This window comes from Lynx rufus, unplaced genomic scaffold (genome assembly GCF_022079265.1).
Source record: "Lynx rufus isolate CCGP_SWC_20201006 ecotype Redwood Valley unplaced genomic scaffold, mLynRuf1.p SCAF_19, whole genome shotgun sequence".
Taxonomy (NCBI): domain Eukaryota; kingdom Metazoa; phylum Chordata; class Mammalia; order Carnivora; family Felidae; genus Lynx; species Lynx rufus.
This window is the reverse complement of record NW_025814833.1, coordinates 29,365,570-29,386,982: the sequence shown is the minus strand read 5'-3', so window position 1 is coordinate 29,386,982 and position 21,413 is coordinate 29,365,570. Positions and strand designations below refer to the sequence as shown.

The window sequence follows — 21,413 nt, the reverse complement described above, 5'->3', positions numbered from 1 at the left end:
GGGCACAGAGCTGGATATGGCTAGAGGGGACCTTTCCTATACAAGTCCCATTGCCAGTGACCGCTTGCAGTGTGAGGCCGGGGCCCTTTCGATTCCACTTGCAAGCTGCTGGCGACACTTCTCCTGATTATGAAAAAGGGGCAGCTAGACCTATGGCTTCGTAGAAGGGGGGTTTTATATCATAACATAGCCAGCAGGCCCTTGTTGCCTCAGGGTCTGATCGGTTTAAGGCCTCATACGCTGCTGTTAGCAATTTCCATAGGGAGTCTATGCCTTCTGGGTTCTGATTTTCTCGGACAGCTTGTGCTTTTACTCCTGGGGTAAGGATGGGGCTCCTGTTGGAGGGAGTAGTGGAGATCTGCCCGGGGATAAGCTTATCTGTTTGTTTTTTTTTCAATACCTGATTTGGCCCCACTGGTTGTACAAGAGGGGAGACTTTTAATTTTATTTGAATGGCAGTCCCAAAGAGGGGACGTTGATATAAGTAGAGTCCCCAAGTGAGTCCTGAGACCCACCGCCTGTCCTTTTTTCCCCTTCTCTGTAAATCTTACACGAATAAGGTTACAGTTTTCATCATACCTGGTGCGGGTACATGGTTGGACATAGGACATTTCAATAAATTGGGGTTTTACTTCCCACTTCCATTCCCCATCATTGGAGGTGATGTAACTCCAGGCTGCGCAATAGAGGGTTTCAAACCCTCCACATGTGCGCCTCATCGCCCCCGTCCTAAATCCCGGACATGCATAAAATCCCTTTCTACTTATTGATACCCTCCTTTGCAGTTGCCTCCATTTACCTCCTTCCATTTCTTCTAATGGACTAACTTTTTCTAAATTAAAATATAAATCTGGCCACCAGGTATTTAATGGGGCAGTTCCTAGGGTTTTGTTGTAGATTTCATGAGTCTCTTAGTAGTTTCCCATGTCAAACTATAGGGGGTGTTGGGGTTTGGATTTACAGACAGAATTTGCAGAACAATCAAGGAGGGCAAGTACCATAGTTACGGCTCAGTCCGTTGGCGGCGTAGGGTCAATTTTAAAGGATTGTCCTTAGTCCGATCAACAGTCCAGGTTGTCTTTGAAGGTCCGATGAGGTCTGAGAACGGGTCCACCGGTTTGGCGTGGGTGTAATGGATCCAGGTGGTGATTCCGTCTACTTTGATGGCCGTAGGCATTGTCAGGATGACCTGGAAGGGTCCTTTCCACCTGGGTTCCAGAGTCTCCTGCCGATGACGTTTGACGAGGACCCAATCCCCGGGTCGGAATTGCTGAGGAATAGGCGGGGGTCCAGTCTCATAAAGTTCTTTTAATTTGGGCCATACATCTTCATGGACCCTCGTCGTCTCCGGGAACCAGCTTTCTTGCTTCTAATTGGATCCTCTCTCGCTCCTCTGTAGTGAACAGGATGTGGAGGAGCTGCTGACAGTCGTCCCAGGTGGGCTGGTGGGTGAACATGACACTGTCTAAAAGAGCTATTAGGTCTTTAGGGTTATCAGAGAATCGAGCGTTCTGTGTTTTCCAGTTGTAAAGGTCACTGGTGGAAAAGGGCCAATACTGGAGTCGGGGGTTGCCTGTTTCATCTGGGGGTCCTATTTCCCACAGGGGTAGGGCCACAGTGGAGTCGGGGAGGCGAGGGTTTGGCTCACGCTGGGTGCGCCCGCGGGTTCGGCCGGCTGGCCCCTCGCGGTTGGTTTCGTTTTGAATGGGGCCCTGCGCGGCTGCTGCCTCCCGTCCTCCTGGTTCCGGCGCAGCTGCCACTTCCCGTCCTCCCGGTTCCCTTAGGGGGGCAACTAGCGGGGCGACTGGTGGGGCGGCTGCTGCGGGCAGGGCCTGGGGTACGAGGGGAGGGGGATGATAGGGTGGAGGGTCTAGGGATAGTAGGTCCTGACTATCGGGTAATATGGGATACAAGGGCGCGGCTGGCGTCCTTGATTTTGGGGGATCTGCAGGCCGCATGGCAAGGACCTTACACGTTCCCGAGGATAGGAAGGGGGCCAACCAAGGGGGTGGATTTTCCACTAAATTCCGCCATACAAGAATGTAGGGAATCTGATCCGGGTGCCCCTCGCGACCCGGTAGAAAAATCTTTGACTTCACCTTAGCGATTATAGGGAGGCAAAAAGTTCCTTCGGTTGGCCATCCAAGCCGAAGGTTGGCCATTTGGAGCGGCAGAGGGTTATTAATTTTCCCCTCCGGATGTCTAGACTCAAATTCTGTCCTCTGGTTCTAACACCCCTGAAGTTAGCAACGAGGAGAGAAAGGGGAGTGCTTTGAGATTGGCCCATTTGTATCCTAGAGGTGGAGGAAAGGATTAAAAGGAGAAACAGTAAAGTTATGAGGATTTCTGGCTGGGCCAGGCCAGGTCACCTGCGAAAGAGGAGGGGTTTAACACTTAAAGGTTATAGAATAGAGAACACAACACTTAGATCGCTAGTGCGTTTCGGGTGTCTGTCACCCGGACAGAAGAATTCCGATGGGCCCAAAAAGGTGCCCCAGACGGGTGCCAGTGGACGTCTCCTACTGGACCCGACTGACTGCCCTATAGCGCGTCCGCCAGGGCTGTGTCAGTCCCCGATACAGATCCCACGCGGGAGAGCCAGAAACGAACAGACAAACAGAAACGGACAGAGCCGGCTCACTTACCGATCGGTCTCAGGGACGACCCGTTGACTTGGGGTCTGGTGGGCTTGGGGGGATCCCGGATGAGCCCCCAAATGATATGCCCCGATTCGAGAGACCCCCCGAAAACAAACCACCAGAGTCCAGAGTCAAAGCCAAGCGGCAAGGGTCATTTATTGCAGGTTCGAACACGGTCCTCTGGGCACTCGTTGCCGGTGACGCTAAGAGGCCCCGAGCGAGGATCTTACAGCTTCTTTTATAGACAGGCACAAATGAGTTAGGGATTTTTCGCGGTTACAGAGCTGTTATTGGTTGACATCTAAATTTGAACACTCAGCAGAACTTGATTGGTTCCTGCCTTTAGGTCAGACCACAACCGGGCACGCCCTGGCTGGTTTCGGGAACGGTGGGGGGGGGGGAGGTCTTTTCTTTGCAGTTGTGAGTACACCTGGTAATTTTTCTCTTAGTCTCTCAGAGCCTGCTTGGGAATCTGTGTCTCCCTCTCTCTCTGCCCCTTCCCTGCTCATGCTGTCTCTCGCTCTCTCAAAGATAAACATTAAAAAAAAAAAAAAGGCTTTTCCATGGTCTAGAAAAATCTACATGATCCGGCCCCTCTGCTACTTCTCATCCTCTCTTACCACTCTTGTGTTTCCTCACCCAGTTTGAGCTATACCGGCCTCCTCGCTGTTCTTAGAACATGGCAGGTAGGCTTTGGTCTTTCTGGCCTACTTTCTCCCAGGATATCCACACGGTCTACTTCCTCCTGTATCTTTGTTTCAAATGTTACCTCAGTGAAGCCAATTCGGATCTGCTCTTTCAAGGTGGCACCCTTCCATTCCATACTCTGGACCCTCCCTCCTTACTATGTACACTGTTTCTTGCACAGCAGTTTTCAAGTTCAAACGTACTGTGTCATTTATTTATTTATTTATTTAGATTGTTTACTGTAACTAAATGTTAGCTCCAGTTAGGCGGGAACTCTTATCTTTTTGTTCGCTGGTGTATTCCCAGCACTGAAACAGGGCTGGCGCAGAGTAGGCACCGTATTTGAACAAGTACTTGCTAAGGGAATAAAATGAATGGACGGATGGTCTGCCTGACAAGATTATAAAAGCGCCTACCCATTTTTCTCCTACTTCAGCGGTTCTACATTTCAGTCCTTGAGTTGGAATTTATCTCGAACTAGAAAGTGTGGCATGAATCCAAATTCCCCTCCCCCCTTCAAATGGCTAATTGTCCTAACACAATTTATTGCAAAACCCACCATTCCCCCACCCCCTCATTTGAAATGTTTCTTAAGACATACCTTACCTCCTTTGAATCAAGTATTAAGTTTAGTTAAAACTCATTATCTCCTGGGACACCGGAGTGGCTCAGTCCTTTAAGCATCCAACTCTTGATTTCGGCTGGGGTCATGATCTCACAGTTTGTGGGTTCGAGCCCCACGTCAGGCTCTGTGCTGACCGCTTGCCCAGAGCCTGGAGCCTGCTTCAGATTCTGTGTCACCTTCTCTCTCTGCCCCTCCCCCGCTCACGCTTTGTCTCACTGTTTCTCAAAAATAAATAAATGTAAAAAGAAAAAAAAAAAAAGAAAAGAAAGGTCCAGTGGAATTTGACCTTCACTCATTCAGCCAGCGTATAGCGATATCAGAGCTATACATTGGTTCAAAAAGTTTTTATTTTTCACTTATTGTCGCGAAGCAGGCCATCTTCCGGAGAGTGGCTACTTTCAGTGGACTGGAACGTCTCCCAACCTTTAATCACATAAAATTCTTCCCTCCCTTCCTTTTTCTTGCTTGACACCAGATAACAGACATTTTTAGAACACGTGGCAGGATATCTTTCTGTAGTTGGGAAAACAGGCATAACTGGGTGCAGAGTGACCTTACATTTGCCCTGCGTGTAAAAATGCAAGCCTTCCAGAAGTCCCACTTTAGTCGTCTCAGAGCGATCCTTAGTTTGATGACCGAAGTTTCCTTCTTAAAAACGTTTTCTTGGGGCGCCTGGGTGGTGCAGTCGGTTAAGCGTCCGACTTCAGCTCAGGTCACGATCTCGTGGTCCGTGAGTTCGAGCCCCGCGTCGGGCTCTGGGCTGATGGCTCAGAGCCTGAAGCCTGTTTCGGATTCTGTGTCTCCCTCTCTCTCTGCCCCTCCCCCGTTCATGCTCTGTCTCTCTCTGTCTCAAAAATAAAACGTTAAAAAAAAAAAAAACGTTTTCTTGAATTAAGTTAGGGTTCTCTCTTAATCATTTCATTGCTTGAAGCTTTTAACACTGAATGGAGTGCTGCGCTGTTGTTGTTGTTTGTTTTAGTAAAGTGTGAACCCTTTGCAGGCAAACTGAGATTTGAGACAAGGCCACCAGTATTCATGAAGTACTTGCTATGCACCGGATACCGACTCAGTCTGTCAGCCAGTCATTGAGATGGCATCTGGAGGGACAAATTAGAGTAAAGAGAACCTATAACTCTATTTACTGATAATCCAAAGGAGGAAGTCGAAAGAAAGAAAGAAGCCAAGGGAAAAATCTAGAGGATCCACGAGGGGGAGGGATGGGTTTCAGAGATTCCCTTTGGGCAGCGTGAGACCTGCTGCTAGGACTGTCGTTGGCCAGATTCTCACTCTCGCCAGGCCCACCTCCCCTCTCCAGGATTACATCAGCAATCCTCGGCTTCCGGCTCCTCCCTCCCCCAATATAGTCTCCAGACTGCAGCCACAGTGATCTCTTTAATATGAAATCTGATTACCTTGCTCCACCTCTTAAAAAAGGCTCCCCTCTTCATGGCCACCTGGATCTCCTCAGTAGGCCCTGCGCTCCCCGTGTCCAGCTTCTTCTTTTGTCCTCTCAGTCCTGGCTTGCACTACAGCCATACTGATGCCCTCCTGCCATTCCCTCAACGAGCGCCCCCCCTCCCCACTCCCACCCCACCCCCCCCCACCCCCGCCGCCACCCCGCTCTGGCTTCTTGTCCTCGGAAGTGTGTCCACCTCCACACTCCCTGGGCCACTAATTGCAAAGACCAGACCGATCTGGTTCACAGAGATGCACATTTCCCTCTTGAGACCGAGGGGGACAGGGACATTTATTGTAGAGTTGGCCTTGTTCTGCCCTGGGCTGGGGGAGGCCTGGCTGAGAATCAGAGCCTCGGGGAAGGCGCTGTCGTGCTCGGTCTGGATTTGAGACAGAGAAAAGACAGTGCCTGCCAATCCAGGGGGGAGGGATTTCTCCTGGTTCCTCCTGGGGGTGCAGACTGCTTGCTGAGCCGGGCGTTTAAGTGGTTTTTGCCAACCTGGCCAATTCCCAACTATCACCACAGCAAGTAATTTACATAACTCATTCTGAAGGCAAACGGACAGAACTTTTGCTTTATTTGTCATCATTTGGCTAGGAAATAAAAGAACACACATTCTAACCCTACTGACTACTATTCCCTCCAGTCATGTCAGTAATTCAGAACTGGTTCCAAAGCTCCTTGGGGCTTTCACCCGTGACCTGAACATCATTGACTACCACCTGCCTGGCATATACCATCATGCACCTGTAAGCAGAGTAATTGTAACTGGGAAGAAGTCAAGTCACAATTGTCAACAGACCCTACCCCCACCAAGATGAACTAGTGACATTTCAGCCTATATGGTTATTTCTCTCCATTTCTCTCCGTATACAGTATGTATTTTGTACTTAATACTGTGTGATCTTGGGCCTTCTTTTCCCATTGTTCTCTTCTTTGGTGGTCTCATTCATTCGGATGGCTTGCATTATCATTTGTAAAGCGACAATTTAGCCCTGATCTTTACTCTGGACGTCAGCTTTCTCCACCCCCCCATCCCCCCCCTCCCCCCCGCCCAGCCCAAACTTGCTCGTCTGCAACCATTTTGGTAAGTGGCCACCCCCATTTAAGCCAGATACCTAGTCATCCGTAGTGACTTCAGTCACCTCAATTCCACCCCCTTTCCATCTGATTCTTTAACAAATTCTACGCTACCTGCTACACACACCTGCCTCCCTCTCTCCACTGCCAGCACCCTAATTCAAGTCCCCGTGCTCTCTCTCAAGGTCTGTTCGCACGCCCCCAGTGGGGCCCCTTCTTCCGCACTCAAACCCCCTGCGATCTTAATGGGTTCGAAGATTCTGCCTACCTCTAACTCGGCTCTCTCTTTACGCCCCTTCAATTCCTGTCACCCTGGATCTCTTTCTGTCCCTTGCTGGTGCACGCTCTTTTCTTCCAGTTTGCACTTAACTGCTTGCTCTTCTTGAAAAGCTCTCCCATGGCTGGTTTCTTTTCTCCATTCAGATCTGATGTGACATCTAATATCAAATTTGGTCTCCCATATATTGTCCACCAAAGCACCTAGTTTGCTTCCTCCTTGGCCCCAACCACAATAGGTAACTGTTTTGTTAATTGTATTCAGATTTTTTTCGTTTTCGAATAAATTAGAACAATTTTAATTTCTGTAATCCCCCACCACGAGACTACCGCAGATAAAATACACAATGCCTGGTTAAACTTGAATTAAAGATACACCTCGAAGAAGTTTTTGGTATATGATTTTGGGATATACGCATACTGAAAAAAATTCTCTGAAATTCAAACTTAACTGGGCATCCTGTATTTTTATCTGCCAAATTTGGGAGCTTCACCTTTGAAGTAAGTGCCTTGCCCTTGTCTCGCTTGTTCTGGGTTGTATGCTGACAGCCAAGCCCAGAGCCTGCCATTTATTAGTAGGTGTTCAGTAATTGTTCTATATGAAGGAACGATCAGTCTGTCGTTTTGTACTTCTTTTTCCCCAAGTGACATTTATTTCTCAGAATTGTCCCCATTCACCGGCAATTCTTGTTGCAGATATTTGGGGAAGATCTATTTTATTATCTAAACTTCTTTGTTTCCCATTTATGTAAAATCAGCAGTTAGGAGTATCTACCTTCATCACGTTGTTCTGAGAATTAAACGAGTTAATGGTTCTAAAGTTTCGCACGGTGCCCGGCCCCCTAGAACACGCAATAAATTTCAGCTCGGTATCAAAGGCAGCCCGTGAACCATTTTAGCGGAAAGCAAAAACGCGGGTTCGTGGAGCACGGGTGGGGGCTGGGGAAACGGTTAGAAACGGGCGCCGGCCCAAACGCGGAGGGGCCCGGGGAAAGGGGAGGAGCGAAGAGCGAATGACAGAGAAGACAGCCAATGGGGAGGCTGGGAACCTCTCCCCCTCCCTTAGCGTTTCAAATTCTAAGCTCGGTTTCCATCCGGGTCCTTCAGCCTCGTTCCCGGGCAGTATAAAGTTTGCTGTCTCCTTTGTTCGCCCTCGTTGCGCAGTAGTGCTAGCGGCTTCCCTCTTCCGTTCTCGGAGCCAGCGGCCCTCCCTCGTGCTGGGCTGCTACGAAGCCCCTGCCGGCGAGCTCGTAGGAGCTTGGAACCGTCGTCACCCCTCCGGTACGTGTTCCCCTGCCCTTCGCCCGTTGCGCCTACGTTCCTGCCACGTTAGAACTTGGGATTATCTCCCCGGAGATGGGGGTGGCGGGCGCCATTTTAAGAACCGAGAGGTGCCGACCTATTTCGATAAGGCTGAGCGTGTCCGGGGAAAACGGCCGTGGGGGCTCCGTTCGGCCGGGTGCCTCTCGAGAAAGTTTGGCTGTCGCCTGCGGGGGTGGCGGCGGAGGCCGGGGTGGGAACGGGACGAGGGCCGGCCGCGCCACCGCGGTACCTGCATTGGGATGGCGCTGGCGCTACGGACGGGCACGTGCACTTTTACGCGGGTCCTTGTTCATTGGCGGCCTTGGAGAGGAAGCCCTTCGGATTTTCCCAGCCACTGCCGATAGCGAAAGTTACTCCCCTGGCCGGTGTAGGCTTTTCTGGGTTGAATCCAAGTGTCGCCATTTTGTGTTTTCCACGCGCTTTTTAATGACGGGTTTTAATTGGATTCTGCTGCAGTCATGGAGTGCTGAGTGATACGATGCGCGCTTCCACCTTCCGTTATTATGAAACGATGCCGAAACCTTTTTTATTTTTAAACCTTTTCGGCGGGGCAGGGGCTGGTGGAGAAGGGGAGGTATAACTTGGCTCAAACTTGAGATTTCTGCTTAGGTTTACTAGGGAATCCTAACGAGGAAAGACAAAGTTCTTGGAAGAGGTCCTCCGACTGGCCTGTGACCTTGAATGAGGCTACACGCTTAAAAAAAACCATCAGGGTAATTTGGATGTGATCGTTGAATCCTTAAAAGGCAACACATGTAGGATTAAAACTAGAACTGCTTTTTCAAACGTTGAGTAGTTGATTAAAATTGCCAAGGTGGTTTAAGAATGGAGGCATAAGTTAACTTGGGCCTTTTAACTGGTCTAATGCAAACTGCGCTATCACTAAACTACTTAAATTGGTTTCCTGCTGACGCTTGGAAGAAGAGAATGCTTTTGGTGCCTTCAGTTTTTAAGGAATGACGATTTTATAGTATAACAAGAAAGATGTGCCAATAAATACATGTGTCCCATAAGCTTGAACTTTTTCTAGGGAGGTAATACTGTTCTTTTTCAACAGACTCTCACCAGGGGGAAAAAATGGTTGAAGCAGATCGCCCAGGAAAGCTTTTCATTGGTGGCCTCAATACAGAAACAAATGAAAAAGCCCTTGAAGCCGTATTTGGCAAATATGGACGAATAGTGGAAGGTGAGTTCTCTGAAGGCTTACGCGGAGCTGTGAATAATTAAAAATGTAAGCTGTGATGAATTTGATTACGTTGATCGTCTGACATGATACATTTTGTCCTCTAAGAAGTTCTGAGCTTGCATTTTATAGACTAGCTTTGGTTATTTCATTTGAACTAGAGTAACGCCCCCCCCCCCAAAACTGTGTTTTTTAGTTCTGTTGATGAAAGATCGTGAGACCAACAAATCGAGAGGATTTGCTTTTGTCACCTTTGAAAGCCCAGCAGATGCTAAGGATGCAGCCAGAGACATGAACGGAAAGGTGAGATGGCACAATGATCCCGTTTCTAGTGCATAAATTGGCACAGTGTTCTTGAAATCTGGTCGAGGGTAGCTCTTGAGTTGTGTTTTGAGTGTATGCCTTTCTAGATGCATCTGATCTTAGCCGTTTGTGAATTCACAATTTGCAAAGTTAGGGATTATGCTCTGAAAGTGTCTCAGTTCAGGATGTTGCATGACTCTGTTCTCTACTTGAAAACTGGGCTTTTCGGTTATCAGTTTGTTAACAACTTGACTGGCCTTTTATGTTTTATTGACCAGTAGTGCAATGGACCTTATGTTTGGGTTCAACTCCTCCGTAGCATTCTCAAAAAGTTCCAATGGAAAAACGACCCCGTATTTTTATTGAGCAAAATTTACCTACAAACTTTATTTTGAAGGGTGCGTTGGCGTCACGTGGCATAGTGAAGGGATCTGCAGGTTTTCTTTAAATGTTGATGGAATTACATTTTGATATTATTTAGTCCTTAGATGGAAAAGCCATCAAGGTAGAACAAGCCACTAAACCGTCATTTGAAAGTGGCAGACGTGGACCACCTCCACCCCCAAGAAGCAGAGGCCCCCCAAGAGGTCTTAGGGGCGGAAGAGGAGGAAGTGGAGGAACCAGGGGACCTCCCTCACGTGGAGGGCACATGGGTAATGACTTGGGTCTGCCTCAGGCTTGGTGTGGAATTTGGGAACTGCAGACCTCACGCCAGTGTGTGCGTTGGTTAAGTCCTTGTGTAAAGACTCCACCTGATACTGGGAACACTTGATGCATATATATCGAAGTCCATGAGACTTAAGACACCTAGAAGTCATTATAAGTTTGTGTTTAAAAAAACAGTGGGTAGGGTAACTAGCTGGCTCAAAGCCCCAGATCTCTGGGGTTGTGAGTTTGAGCCCCACATTGGGCATAGAGCTAATTTAAATATGAAAATGGGCACCAGAACTAGGTAGTTTGTGGGGGGGAAAATTGCAGAAGACTTCACAGAAAAATTTTGATCTAGGCCTTCATTTTAAGTATATAAAAATGAAACCATTCGTGTTTTTTCTTTGAAGCAATTTAAAGACTACCGTTTTTTGGTTGGTCTAGATAGACTCCCTTCTGCTTAGTAGTCTTGTAGAAGTGAAAACGAAAACAAGACTCCCCAACTGAACAGAAAATGGTCATTCTTGATAGAGCATAAAAGAACTTGTACAGCTTCCTACTGATTATTACGACGATTAACAGGGTTTTCTTTTTTATTTTAATGTAGATGATGGTGGTTATTCCATGAATTTTAACATGAGTTCTTCCAGGGGACCACTTCCAGTAAAAAGAGGACCTCCACCAAGAAGTGGTGGCCCTCCTCCTAAAAGATCAGCCCCTTCAGGACCAGTTCGCAGTAGCAGTGGAATGGGAGGAAGAGGTAAATGCTGGATTTATAGAACAATCCATTCTGCCACCATGACCTGCACGTGGTTGACAAGGGATTTAAAAAATGATGGTTAAAAATAAAAATCTTCAATATAAAAGATGCTTATGAAAGTGACTTGTGGACTAGGGGTGATGTAGGTACGTGAAGTTAATATGCACTGAAAAGACTTGAGTTGTGAACAGGGGGGTTTTAGGGAAGAAACTCTTTGAGTTCCATACCCTCTGTCCTATCTGAGTGAACTGCCCTGCTTTCATTATCTGGATGGAAATTCACATTCACCGAAGCTTCCCACTTTGGATGTATTTCTAAAAATGGTTATTTTGTCTTAAGCTCCTGTGTCACGTGGAAGAGACAGTTATGGAGGCCCACCTCGAAGGGAACCCCTGCCCTCTCGTAGAGATGTTTATTTGTCCCCAAGAGACGACGGATATTCTACTAAAGACAGGTAACAGACAAGTGTAGTAGTTTGTCTCCATAATTTCGGTTGAAGGGAGAACTTGCCAAAAGTGTGAACCGAGTTAATTTTTGTTTTTGTAGCTATTCAAGCAGAGATTACCCAAGTTCTCGTGATACAAGAGATTATGCACCACCCCCGAGAGATTATACTTACCGTGACTATGGTCATTCCAGTTCACGTGATGACTACCCATCAAGAGGCTATAGGTAAAGTGATACTGCAGCCTGCGACAGCTTGTAAATAAAATTGCTCTGAATATTGCTACCCTGTGGCTTACGAGTTTTTCTCTTCAGTGATAGAGATGGCTATGGTCGTGATCGTGACTATTCAGATCATCCGAGTGGAGGCTCCTACAGAGATTCATATGAGAGTTATGGTAAGATACTGGTTGAGGGTCTTCGAGTATCACCAGCTTGAGTTTTTAGGTTCATGAGCCACTTTATTAGGCTGTGTGGTGCTTGCTTTTTAAGGGATATTTGCTTGCTTTTAAGGGGTAACTTTATCAGCTGGGCTTTTCCTAGTTTTGTGAGGGGCTTTTGTTTTTTCTAAGTTTTTCTTTTTTTTTTTTGAGGCTGTTTGCTTGCTTTGGAGGGGATTTTGCTTGCTTAAATTGGCAGCCTTATGTGTTTTCCCCCAACAGTGAAAATACAATTTAAAAATTTTATTAACAAGATCAAATGTTTACCATTGCAATATGAAGGAAAGTCTACAGTTCAAAATTGCAACTTATCACTGGAAAGTGTCTGAGTGTCTTCTCTAAAATAACAAGCTGTCTGGAATATCCTCTTGAAATACACACCGTCTTCAGTCTTTGCAAACAAACATTAAAACCCATCCATTTCCGTATCTCAGCAGATGAGCAAATCCCTGTTAATGGCCAGCAATGGCAGAGTTTAAAACCTTCCAGTTAAGAAAGTAAACGTTTAATACAAGAATTCTGTAAATTCAGATTTAAATGTTGTATATATACAATTTATAGTGTTGCCATATTACCTGACCATTGACCCTGCAGGTAACTCACGTAGTGCTCCACCTACACGAGGGCCCCCGCCATCTTATGGTGGAAGCAGTCGCTATGATGATTACAGCAGCTCACGTGACGGATATGGTGGAAGTCGAGACAGTTACTCAAGCAGCCGAAGTGATCTCTACTCAAGTGGTCGTGATCGGGTTGGCAGACAAGAAAGAGGGCTTCCCCCTTCTATGGAAAGGGGGGTACCCTCCTCCACGTGATTCCTACAGCAGTTCAAGCCGCGGAGCACCAAGAGGTGGTGGCCGTGGAGGAAGCCGATCTGATAGAGGGGGAGGCAGAAGCAGATATTAAAAGCAAACAAAACTTTGGACCAAAATCCCCGTTCAAAGAAACAAACAAAACAGTGGAACCTTTTCTGTCATAACTACCCAAGGACTACTAAAAGGAAAAATTGTGTTACCTTTTTTAAATTTCCTGTTAAGTTCCCCTTCCATAATTTTTATGTTCTTGTGAGGGAAAAAAGTAAAATCTGTTAATCTTATTTGACTTTATGACATTGCTTTCAGTAAGCAAATGTTAAATGTGTTTAAGACTTGACTTGTGTACTAGTGTTGTAATTTTCCAAGTAAAAGTGTCCCTAAAGGTCACTTCCTATATCTTGATTTTTCCCAGTAAATGAGGCAAGCAATTCTAGGACCTTCCACAAACATCTAGCCATCTAAAATGGAGAGGTGGAATTCTTCTGCCTATACAAACAAGCTAGCTATTAGAGGGTGGTCGGGATATGCTACTCTTAGGATTTCAGAGTGTCTTCAAACTGAAATCTCCATGTTCTCAGTATGAAAAACCTGAGATCAGATGCTTTTATGTAAGGAAAGTGCTATTCACCCAGTAAATCCAAAAAAGCAAATGGATAATGCTGGCCATATTTTGCCTTTCTGACATTTCCTTGGGAATCTACAAGAACCTCCCCTTTCCCCTCCCCCAATAAGACCATTTAAGTGTGTGTTAAGCAACTACAGAATACTAAATAAAAAGTTTGGCCAAAACCAACCATGAAGCTGCAAACGGTGCTTGCTCTTACTGTTTCAAATTTTTGCAACTCTGTAGTGTCTCACTTTTAAGGAACAGCTTGATTGCAAAGGAGAAAATAGATAAGCAATGAAGTTATCTCCAACTTCTCAAAGGCTTATGACTTCTAAAAAGTGAATCTATCAGCATTCCACATCAGATTTAAAGCATCAAATGCCTGTGAAACAGCAAAGATGGTAAGCAAAGCAAACTAGTTTTTCCGTCTAAGTCGAGATTGAACACTTACCTTCCTCCTAGTACAGTGAGACATACTGTACCTCATGGCAATGGAAATGCTTTCTAGATTAAAAAAAAACTTTTGGAAAAGCAAAGTGTTCGATAGCATATTAGAAGTTCTCCAAATTCAACACATGGATTTTTTTTTTTTTTTAAAGCATGTGTGACACTTAAAGGCCTTAATAATACAGCTGTTGTTTACCAATAGCGATCTGGGGCTTGGGAGGGGGTGCCTTTTTTTTTTTTTTTAAAGTATTTTTGATGAAGACCTTTAAACATGCTTCGTATGTTTTAACATTTTTCAAAATAGCCTTTTAGTCAATGTAGGAAATGGCTTAAGTTTGGGGTCCCACTCTTGCCCCTGCAAGCCATTGCAAACTTGACATTTAGTTGGATGCCTGACTTGTTTTTAGTTCTATGGAACTACACTGTATGGAGAAAATCTATTGCAAAGTGGTCTTTAAAAAGCAAAACCTGAGGCAGCATGACCCAGGTCCAGCCATGAAGTTGAAAAAGATGCTCTTGAATATAGTAAACTTGAAGACCTCCAACTAAAAATCCTTACAATGCACTTATTCCTTCAAATAAGTTTTGTCCGTTCAACTTATGGATTTAACATGGCAGTGCACCATTGGAACAGAATGAGAATCCATAAGCCATGCGACTTAACCATTTTAAGCCATTCCAGTCCATCCCAAGCCAGTGAATCTTCCACCACTTAAGAGAATTAGTAGAACATGAAATACGTTAAGCTGCAAGTCTGAACTTGCCTTTTCTTTCTGGAAAAGAGCAGTTGTAGGCAAGTTTTGAAGAATTTCCTTTAAGAGAGATAACTAGTTTACCTATTTAATTTTTACAGGTTGAGGATTTTGGTCCTTATGGTTGGAGTGCTGATTTATTCACACTACATAAACCTCACAGCAAGAGAAATCAAATGCTAAGGTAAGTTTCAAAAGCCATGGCCTTTATAGATACAAATTATGTAGCTTTGCCTGTTTGCATAGCTGTGATAGTTGTAAGTTCTCCCTACGGGGTAGGATAACCTAACGTGGGTGAGGAGGATAAAGTTAAGTGCTGTAATGTATTTTACACCTGGCGCGTTAAGTTATCCATTAGAATGGAGGGTGAGGTGAAACAGGTAGGTTGCCATTAGTGGCTCAGTCAAGTGATCTTAGCTTTTTTTTTTTTTTTTTTTTAAGTTTGCAAGCAAGCGTGTGTGCAAACGGAGGGAGAATCCCAAGCAGCCTCCGCGCTCTCAGCGCAGAGCCAGACATGGGGGCTCGATCTCAAACCATGAGCTCATGACCTGAGCCAGAGTCCAGATGCTTAACTGAGCCAATCAGGTGCCCCTTAGCTCCCCTCCCCCCCATGTTGTGCTGTACTTTCCATGTTATTTACGACTGGAAGTTGGTACGACTGGAAGTTGGTACCTCTTCATGCCCTGTGTTAGTTACTTCTGAGTGTATTACAAAGCTTGCTAATCTAGTCTCCTTAAGCAGTTGTTGACTGGAGCTGTACAGTTAGTGTTTTGGTAGGTGCACAGACTTCACTTCCATGAGGTTCAAACTTGGTCCTGTGAATTTTGTAAGAGGACGCCCTTTTTATTCGTGCCGCCTCAGCCACAGTACAAATGGTCTAAAGGGAGAACAGATGCAGCTGCTTCTAAGTTCCACTTACGAGTAATGTTACCGGCATAACGGTGACATGGTTTTAATATTCCCAAAGTGATAAAGGAATTAGTATTTACGGTTGCATCTTGGAGCTTGCAGCTTAAAGGAAATGTTGCCAGTTACAAAGTATGTGTTTAGAGAATGGGTAAGAGGGGAGTAATTTCCAGTATAAAACAATATCTTGTGACCTGATCACATGCTTTTCATTTTACAGAGTTGTTGAAGCAGAAGAATGCTGATTGTCGATAAGGCACAACAGTTGCATAAGCAGTACTCCTCAGAATTGGTTTGGTGCAGGCAATAGAGTTTTTGCCTTCGAGGGTTCCTGTGGATCTGAGGAAGGAAGGCACCAGTGTTGATTAGCACTCTTAACTAGGGAGTGGTAGTTACTTCAAAAAAAAGTAATTGACCAGATAAAGGGGAGCATTTAAGGAAATGGGTAAGTGGAGGTAGGAAGTTCTTGTGGTTCTTCACGTGGATTTGACAAGTTTGGCTTTCATTCTGTTAAAGTCCTCGGGGACGACTCTGCAGTTTAGAACTGGCTGATGACTACTGTCAGAAAGTTGAAGTAGAAAAATGAAAGGCATAAGTGGTAACTCTTTATCCAGTAAAGTGTTTGATTTTTTTCAGCAAGTGGAACATTTTGGTGCAGTTTATCCCGAAGTGGGGTTTAGTCAGAAAACCAAGGGAGTAGTGTCTGGAAACTTAGAGTAACTGGAAACAGCTAAAATGATTGAAAGCACACTTTAAAAACTGGAAACAAAATTGGGCCACTTGGCTTTTTTTTTTTTTTTTTTTAAACTATTGTTTGGTAAGCCTGCTTTTACCCCCACCACCTGTCTTGGAAACAAACCAATTGTGTTGGAGACCAGAGCTGGTAGTATAAAAAAGCTAATGTTTCCAAAGGAAACAGATTTGAGTCGTTAGGTTAGAAAAACCAACTCAACTCCTAAGGTTTTTTTTCTTCATCGTAAAATCAGCGCTATCATCTTTGATCTTTGTCATTGTGGGAAATAACCCCAGAATTCTAACCCTCTTCGGACAGGCTTTTCTAATCCCAGACAATGAGGGTATTGACCAAATTTAAATAGCTGTTGACACTTACATAGCTGTCTTCCTCAATCCTATGATGTAAAGTACGTGGGATTATGCTTCTGATGACTTGGGCTCTGGAGATTTTATTTAGGTATCTGGAAAATAGTGTAGAACATAGAAATTAAACATAGTGATCATTAATATGAAGTCGAAATTAAGCATACCCAAATGACCATTCAGCTGTTGGCAAATAGTTTACTGACCCAGCAGACTTAATTCTCCCGTTGGGAAAAGAATCCATCTTGAGTCTTCTGGCTTTATACTGGTTGTAAAAGAAACAATGATAAAATGTTTTGTTGAACTGGTAGTTGAATACAGGACTTAGATATCCTAGATCACTTTTCTCTTTTTGGAATGTTTTGTATTTGAAACTTAATAAAACTTAACATGCATATGTTGTGGCCCCTGGGTTCTTTATTCTTTTGTAATAAGGAATTTAGGCTTTTCCATATGACCTTGTGTCCATCTTGAGCGGTTGCCTTGGAACATAGTCCCCAAGGTGGCCTCTTCTGTGACTAGGCTGCTTTTATTAGGGGAGTGAGCTTCAGGTGTAGGTATCAAGGTAAATGAGGTGAGCCCATTTAGTCTCTACCCCTACATAGGCAGTGACACCAAAGAACTAGAAGCTAAAAGACTAGAAGGTATACTCTGGTTTTTACTGCTTAACTCTTGGGGGAGGCACAGGTCCATTGGCTCAGTTTGGTAGCGAATCCCAATGGGGATCTTCAGCGATGTTCTTAAACAGTGCCATTTGATTAACGTGCTTCTGTATTGACCGCTTTCTCTGTTTTTGTCTTCTGTGTATTTCTGACTCCTGCACTGTTCACCCGTGTCCTTTGTTCAAAGGAAGGCCACCCATGGTTTGGAGTGTAGTACCTCAAACAGGCACTGCTCCCAGTGGGGTTTGGGGCATGAGTGAGTTTCATAGAGTATTTCGAGGTGTGGAAAGGCAGGATTGGCTGGCTACAAGGTCCTATATTCTAGGGTAAAGGGGGAGGTAAAGCTAAGTTGGATTGTTTGATATTTTAGGTTTTCTGTGCGCGCATTTAGACATCTGACATTTAGTTTTGAGACATGGGCCAGACCACTGGGGCAGTCTCTGTTTTCTGGGTCCCCCTTAAATTCATCTGCACCTAAAATGTGGATTTGGGTTATATAGTCAGTTGAACAGAAATCATTGCGTGGGAAAGTAATGTTAGTTGAGCATTAGGATGGCAGAAAAAGCCCTAAGTATTGACCTGTAAATAAATTAGCTCCACACCACTTCCAGAGGAACTAGGCCTTCCCATCAATTGTTAAGTTGCACACATCTGTGCACTTCCCTAAAAAACAGCGACCTCAATATTTACAGATTTTGAAGATGAGTTTTAAAATTTTAATTTGGATTGTTTTAAGTATGTGTAATTTAGCAAAAGTCCACACTATCAAGATGGAGAACGTTGCTATCACCCAGGCCAAGTTCCCTTGTGACTTGCTGCAGACAATTGCCATCATTCCTCAAAGATGGAGACTAGTTTTGTCTGTTCTAGAATAAACGCAATCATAAAAGTGGAACCTTGCGTAAAGCTTTTTTTTTCTTAACTTTTTTTAAACAAAATGCTTTAAGATTCTGCAAGTGTATCAGTTCCCTTTTTATTGCCGAATAGAAGAAGCATGGTACAGTTTGCCTGTTGATGGAGACCTGGGCCTTTTTCAGCTCTTGGCTAGTAATGAAGTTGCTGTGAATGTTCTAACATTTAAGTCTGTGTACACAATGAGGTGAAAACAAGTTGCTGTGAACATTCTAATATTTAACAAGGAGATGGAAAACACTTCAATGTGGAATTGCTGGATTGTAGGGTAGATACTTCCTTTCATAGGGAATTGCCAGATGTTCTCCCAAACTTGTTTTACTTGCCATCAACATTGCCCGTATCCGTATGTGGTGCCCCTTTTTTTAAGATTTTTTTTAACATTTGTTTATTTTTGAGAGAGCACGAGTGGGGAAGGGGCAGAGAGAAAGGGAGACAAAGAATCCAAAGCAGGCTCCAGGCTCCAGAGCTGTCAGCACAGAGCTGGACACAGGGCTCAAACCCACGAACCGTGTGATCGTGACCTGAGCGGAAGTCGGACGCTGAACTGACTGAGCCACCCAGGCGCCCCTGTATTTGGTGCTTTTAAATGTAGCCATCCTGGTGGGTGCATTTCATCTTGTTTAAATTTGTATATCCCTGATGGAGTACTGTTTGTATTTAAAAATCTATAATTTACAGTGAAATGCACACAGATCTTGTGTTCAGTCTTGAAAAAGACTGTTTAAGCCATTCATCAAGATGCAGTATTTTCCAGTCCAGGAAGTTTTTGCGTGTCCCTTACCAGTCAGTATCTCCTCCCATGCCCAGAGAAACAGCATTAATCTGGTTTCTATTGTACGATATATTTGCATATGTAGGACTGCATATAAGTTAAATCCTTCCGCAATGTACTTTTTGTGTCTAGTTGCTTTCAGCATGTTTTTGAGATTCCTCCATGTAGTTTGTATGAATTCCTTTTTGGTGCAGAGAACCCCATTGTATATGTAGTTTACCTGTTCTGTTGATGGACATCTGGAGTTCTAGCTTTGGACTGTTAGGGATAATGTTGCTGTGAGTAATGTGTAAGTCTTCAGCATATAGTTTCGTTTCTTTTGGATAAATTTTGGAGAGGGATTGATGAGTAATACAGTGGACTATATACGTTTAATTTTTAAACTGCTGAATAGTGTTCCCAGAGTACCATTTGATGCCCTCCTAGCAATTTATGAGCGTTCTCGTTGCTTTTCCAGCATTTGCCGCTGTTGGTCTATTTCCTCTTACCCATTTTAGTGGGTGGGCGAGGTGGTATAACATTGAGATTTTAATTTGCATTTCCCTGATGACTAATGCGGAGCGCGTTTTTAAAAAAATGAACTTTATTTTGGGATCATTTTAAATTTACAGAAAAGTTGCAAAGATAGGGTAGAGCTCCTATATATCCGGCAGTCAGGCTGCCCTAATTTCAATATCTTACATCGTTTTGGTGCATTTGTCAAAACGAAGAGATGAACGTTGGTGCATATGTTTTACAGTCTGGTAGTTTTAACTTTGTTAGGTGTATAATTCATTTTGAGTTGGGTTTCTTTTTCCTTTGGGGAGGCAAGAGTTGAAATTCTTAAAAAATAGGAATACCGTTTAATCTTTTATTATTTTTCTAATATTTATTTATTTTTGAGAGAGAGCGAGGGGGAGGGGCAGAATGAGAGGGAGACACAGAATCCGAAGCAGGCTCCAGGCTCTGAGCTGTCAGCACAGAGCCCCACGTGGGGCTCGAACTCACAAACCACGAGATCATGACCTGAACCGAAGCCCGATGCTTAACCGACTGAGCCACCCAGGCGCCCCAGGCGCCCCAGGAATACCATTTATTCTAATGTGTGTTGAAAAGACTACTTTTCCATTGGATTACTGCCTCTGTCTTTGTAGGAACAGTGTATACACTGGCCCCATTACTATGTGTTTTTTAGTAACGTGTCTGATCTTAATTTTTGTCACTATGTATCGTAAGCTGACTAAAGATAAATTCTTTTGTGTGTGTGTGTGTAGGATGTTTTTGTTCCTTGAAGTTATTGTTGCTGGGTTTTTGTTTTTGTTTTTTACTTCAAACCATCTTATGTTAGAGGGTTTCTGTTATTTTTATTTTGCAAGAGCGAGCAAGGGAGGGGCAGAGAGAGGGAGAGAGAATCCCAAGCAGGCTCCACGCTCAGCCCAACGTGGGGCTCAGTCTCAGGACCCTGAGATCATGACCTGAGCTGAAATCAAGAGTTGGAAGCTCAACTGCCTGAGCCACCCAGGTGCCCCTGTTCGAGGCTTTCTTAAACAAATGGAGGTTTTTGGTTTTGTGCTCCTGACTATAAGGGGTAGGGGATGAAGTTGTAAGCTCCGGGGGATTTTCAACGCTTTGCTGAGCTTCACTGTGGGGCTGTTCGTTGGGGAACCCCTGAGGCCAGCGCCTTTAGGGCTTTGCTCTTGGGCTCGTCAGATACCTCAAGGAAATCTTGGCCAAGTTCCTACCTTGAGGGCGCAGGGGGTATTTACTGGTTTAATACATAAGGTTGGGGTTTCGCCGTATGGGTGTGTGGTGATTGGCCCCGTGCTTGCACACGAGCTCTGCCCCCCACGGCAGCGGCTTCAGTGCCGCCTTGATGTAACCCATCTCCGGGTGGCTTGGCAGCGCTGTTCTTTGTCTTTCCATGGTGATGGGGAGGAGAATGATCTTTCCAGAGTAATGTTGGGGGAGAAGAAAGGCACAGTTAGAAATTTCTTCTCTGGCCTCTCTGTGGTGCCTGCCTCTGTTCTATTTTAGGCCACGCTCTCCTGACCTCCATCCCTGCTGGAGACTTACCTTCTCCAGTCTCTAGGTGTTTCTCACTTTTATCTAGACTATCTAGAATTGGACTTGGAACTCCAGCATTACCGTTTGTGTGGCCTCAGGCAATTTATTGAACCTCTCTGTACTTGTTCTCTCACCTGTAAAGTGGAGCTCATAGTATCCGTCTCCTAGCGCGAGGATTAAATGAGTTAATAGTGCCGGGCACATAGAAAATGCCGCCTAAGTGGTAGACTTCATCATCATCTGTCAATTTTCCTGTTGTGTGTCCTCATCCGGGCTGGATTTGGGGGAGGGAGCCCAGCACCTTATGGTAGAATCTTGTCAAGGACTGGAAGTCCCTATTATAAACCAAGGTTCTTCCTTTTTTTTCTGAGTCCTAGTCGTCTGTTTGTTTGGGGGACACTATGGTGATTAATCCATACAGGGCCCTTCTCATTTTATTTTCACATTTTATTCCCATTCCTACTCCCATTCACCATCTGCCCCTCCCCAGTGGGAAGCATCTAATGCATTTAATGGATATCGATGTTTTATA

The 21,413-nt window shown here is 44.9% G+C and overlaps 1 protein-coding gene and 1 non-coding gene across 4 annotated transcripts; both read left to right on the top strand.

The window, feature by feature from the left end:
- The first annotated feature begins 7,911 nt into the window (after positions 1-7,911).
- Positions 7,912-16,884, top strand: RBMX (RNA binding motif protein X-linked). 3 transcript variants are annotated; one of them, XR_006962556.1, is made up of 10 exons: positions 7,914-8,044; positions 9,144-9,272; positions 9,466-9,572; positions 10,054-10,225; positions 10,828-10,980; positions 11,320-11,434; positions 11,527-11,652; positions 11,740-11,822; positions 14,587-14,669; positions 15,612-16,884. XR_006962556.1 is itself a non-coding variant. In XM_047082029.1 (9 exons), exons 2-9 carry the CDS (start codon positions 9,164-9,166, stop codon positions 12,677-12,679), a joined length of 1,086 nt encoding a protein of 361 aa, XP_046937985.1. In that variant the 5' UTR covers positions 7,913-8,044; positions 9,144-9,163; the 3' UTR covers positions 12,680-12,773. The 3 variants fall into 3 exon arrangements, 2 of the variants coding, with proteins under 2 accessions (XP_046937986.1, XP_046937985.1); XM_047082029.1 differs by lacking the exons at positions 14,587-14,669; positions 15,612-16,884 and adding an exon at positions 12,459-12,773 and having other exon boundaries at positions 7,913-8,044; XM_047082030.1 differs by lacking the exons at positions 10,054-10,225; positions 10,828-10,980; positions 14,587-14,669; positions 15,612-16,884 and adding an exon at positions 12,459-13,472 and having other exon boundaries at positions 7,912-8,044.
- On the top strand, positions 9,322-9,390 carry LOC124514091 (small nucleolar RNA SNORD61). The gene has a single exon (XR_006962582.1). It is a non-coding gene; the product is annotated as a small nucleolar RNA SNORD61 (small nucleolar RNA).
- Positions 16,885-21,413: the final 4,529 nt, after the last annotated feature.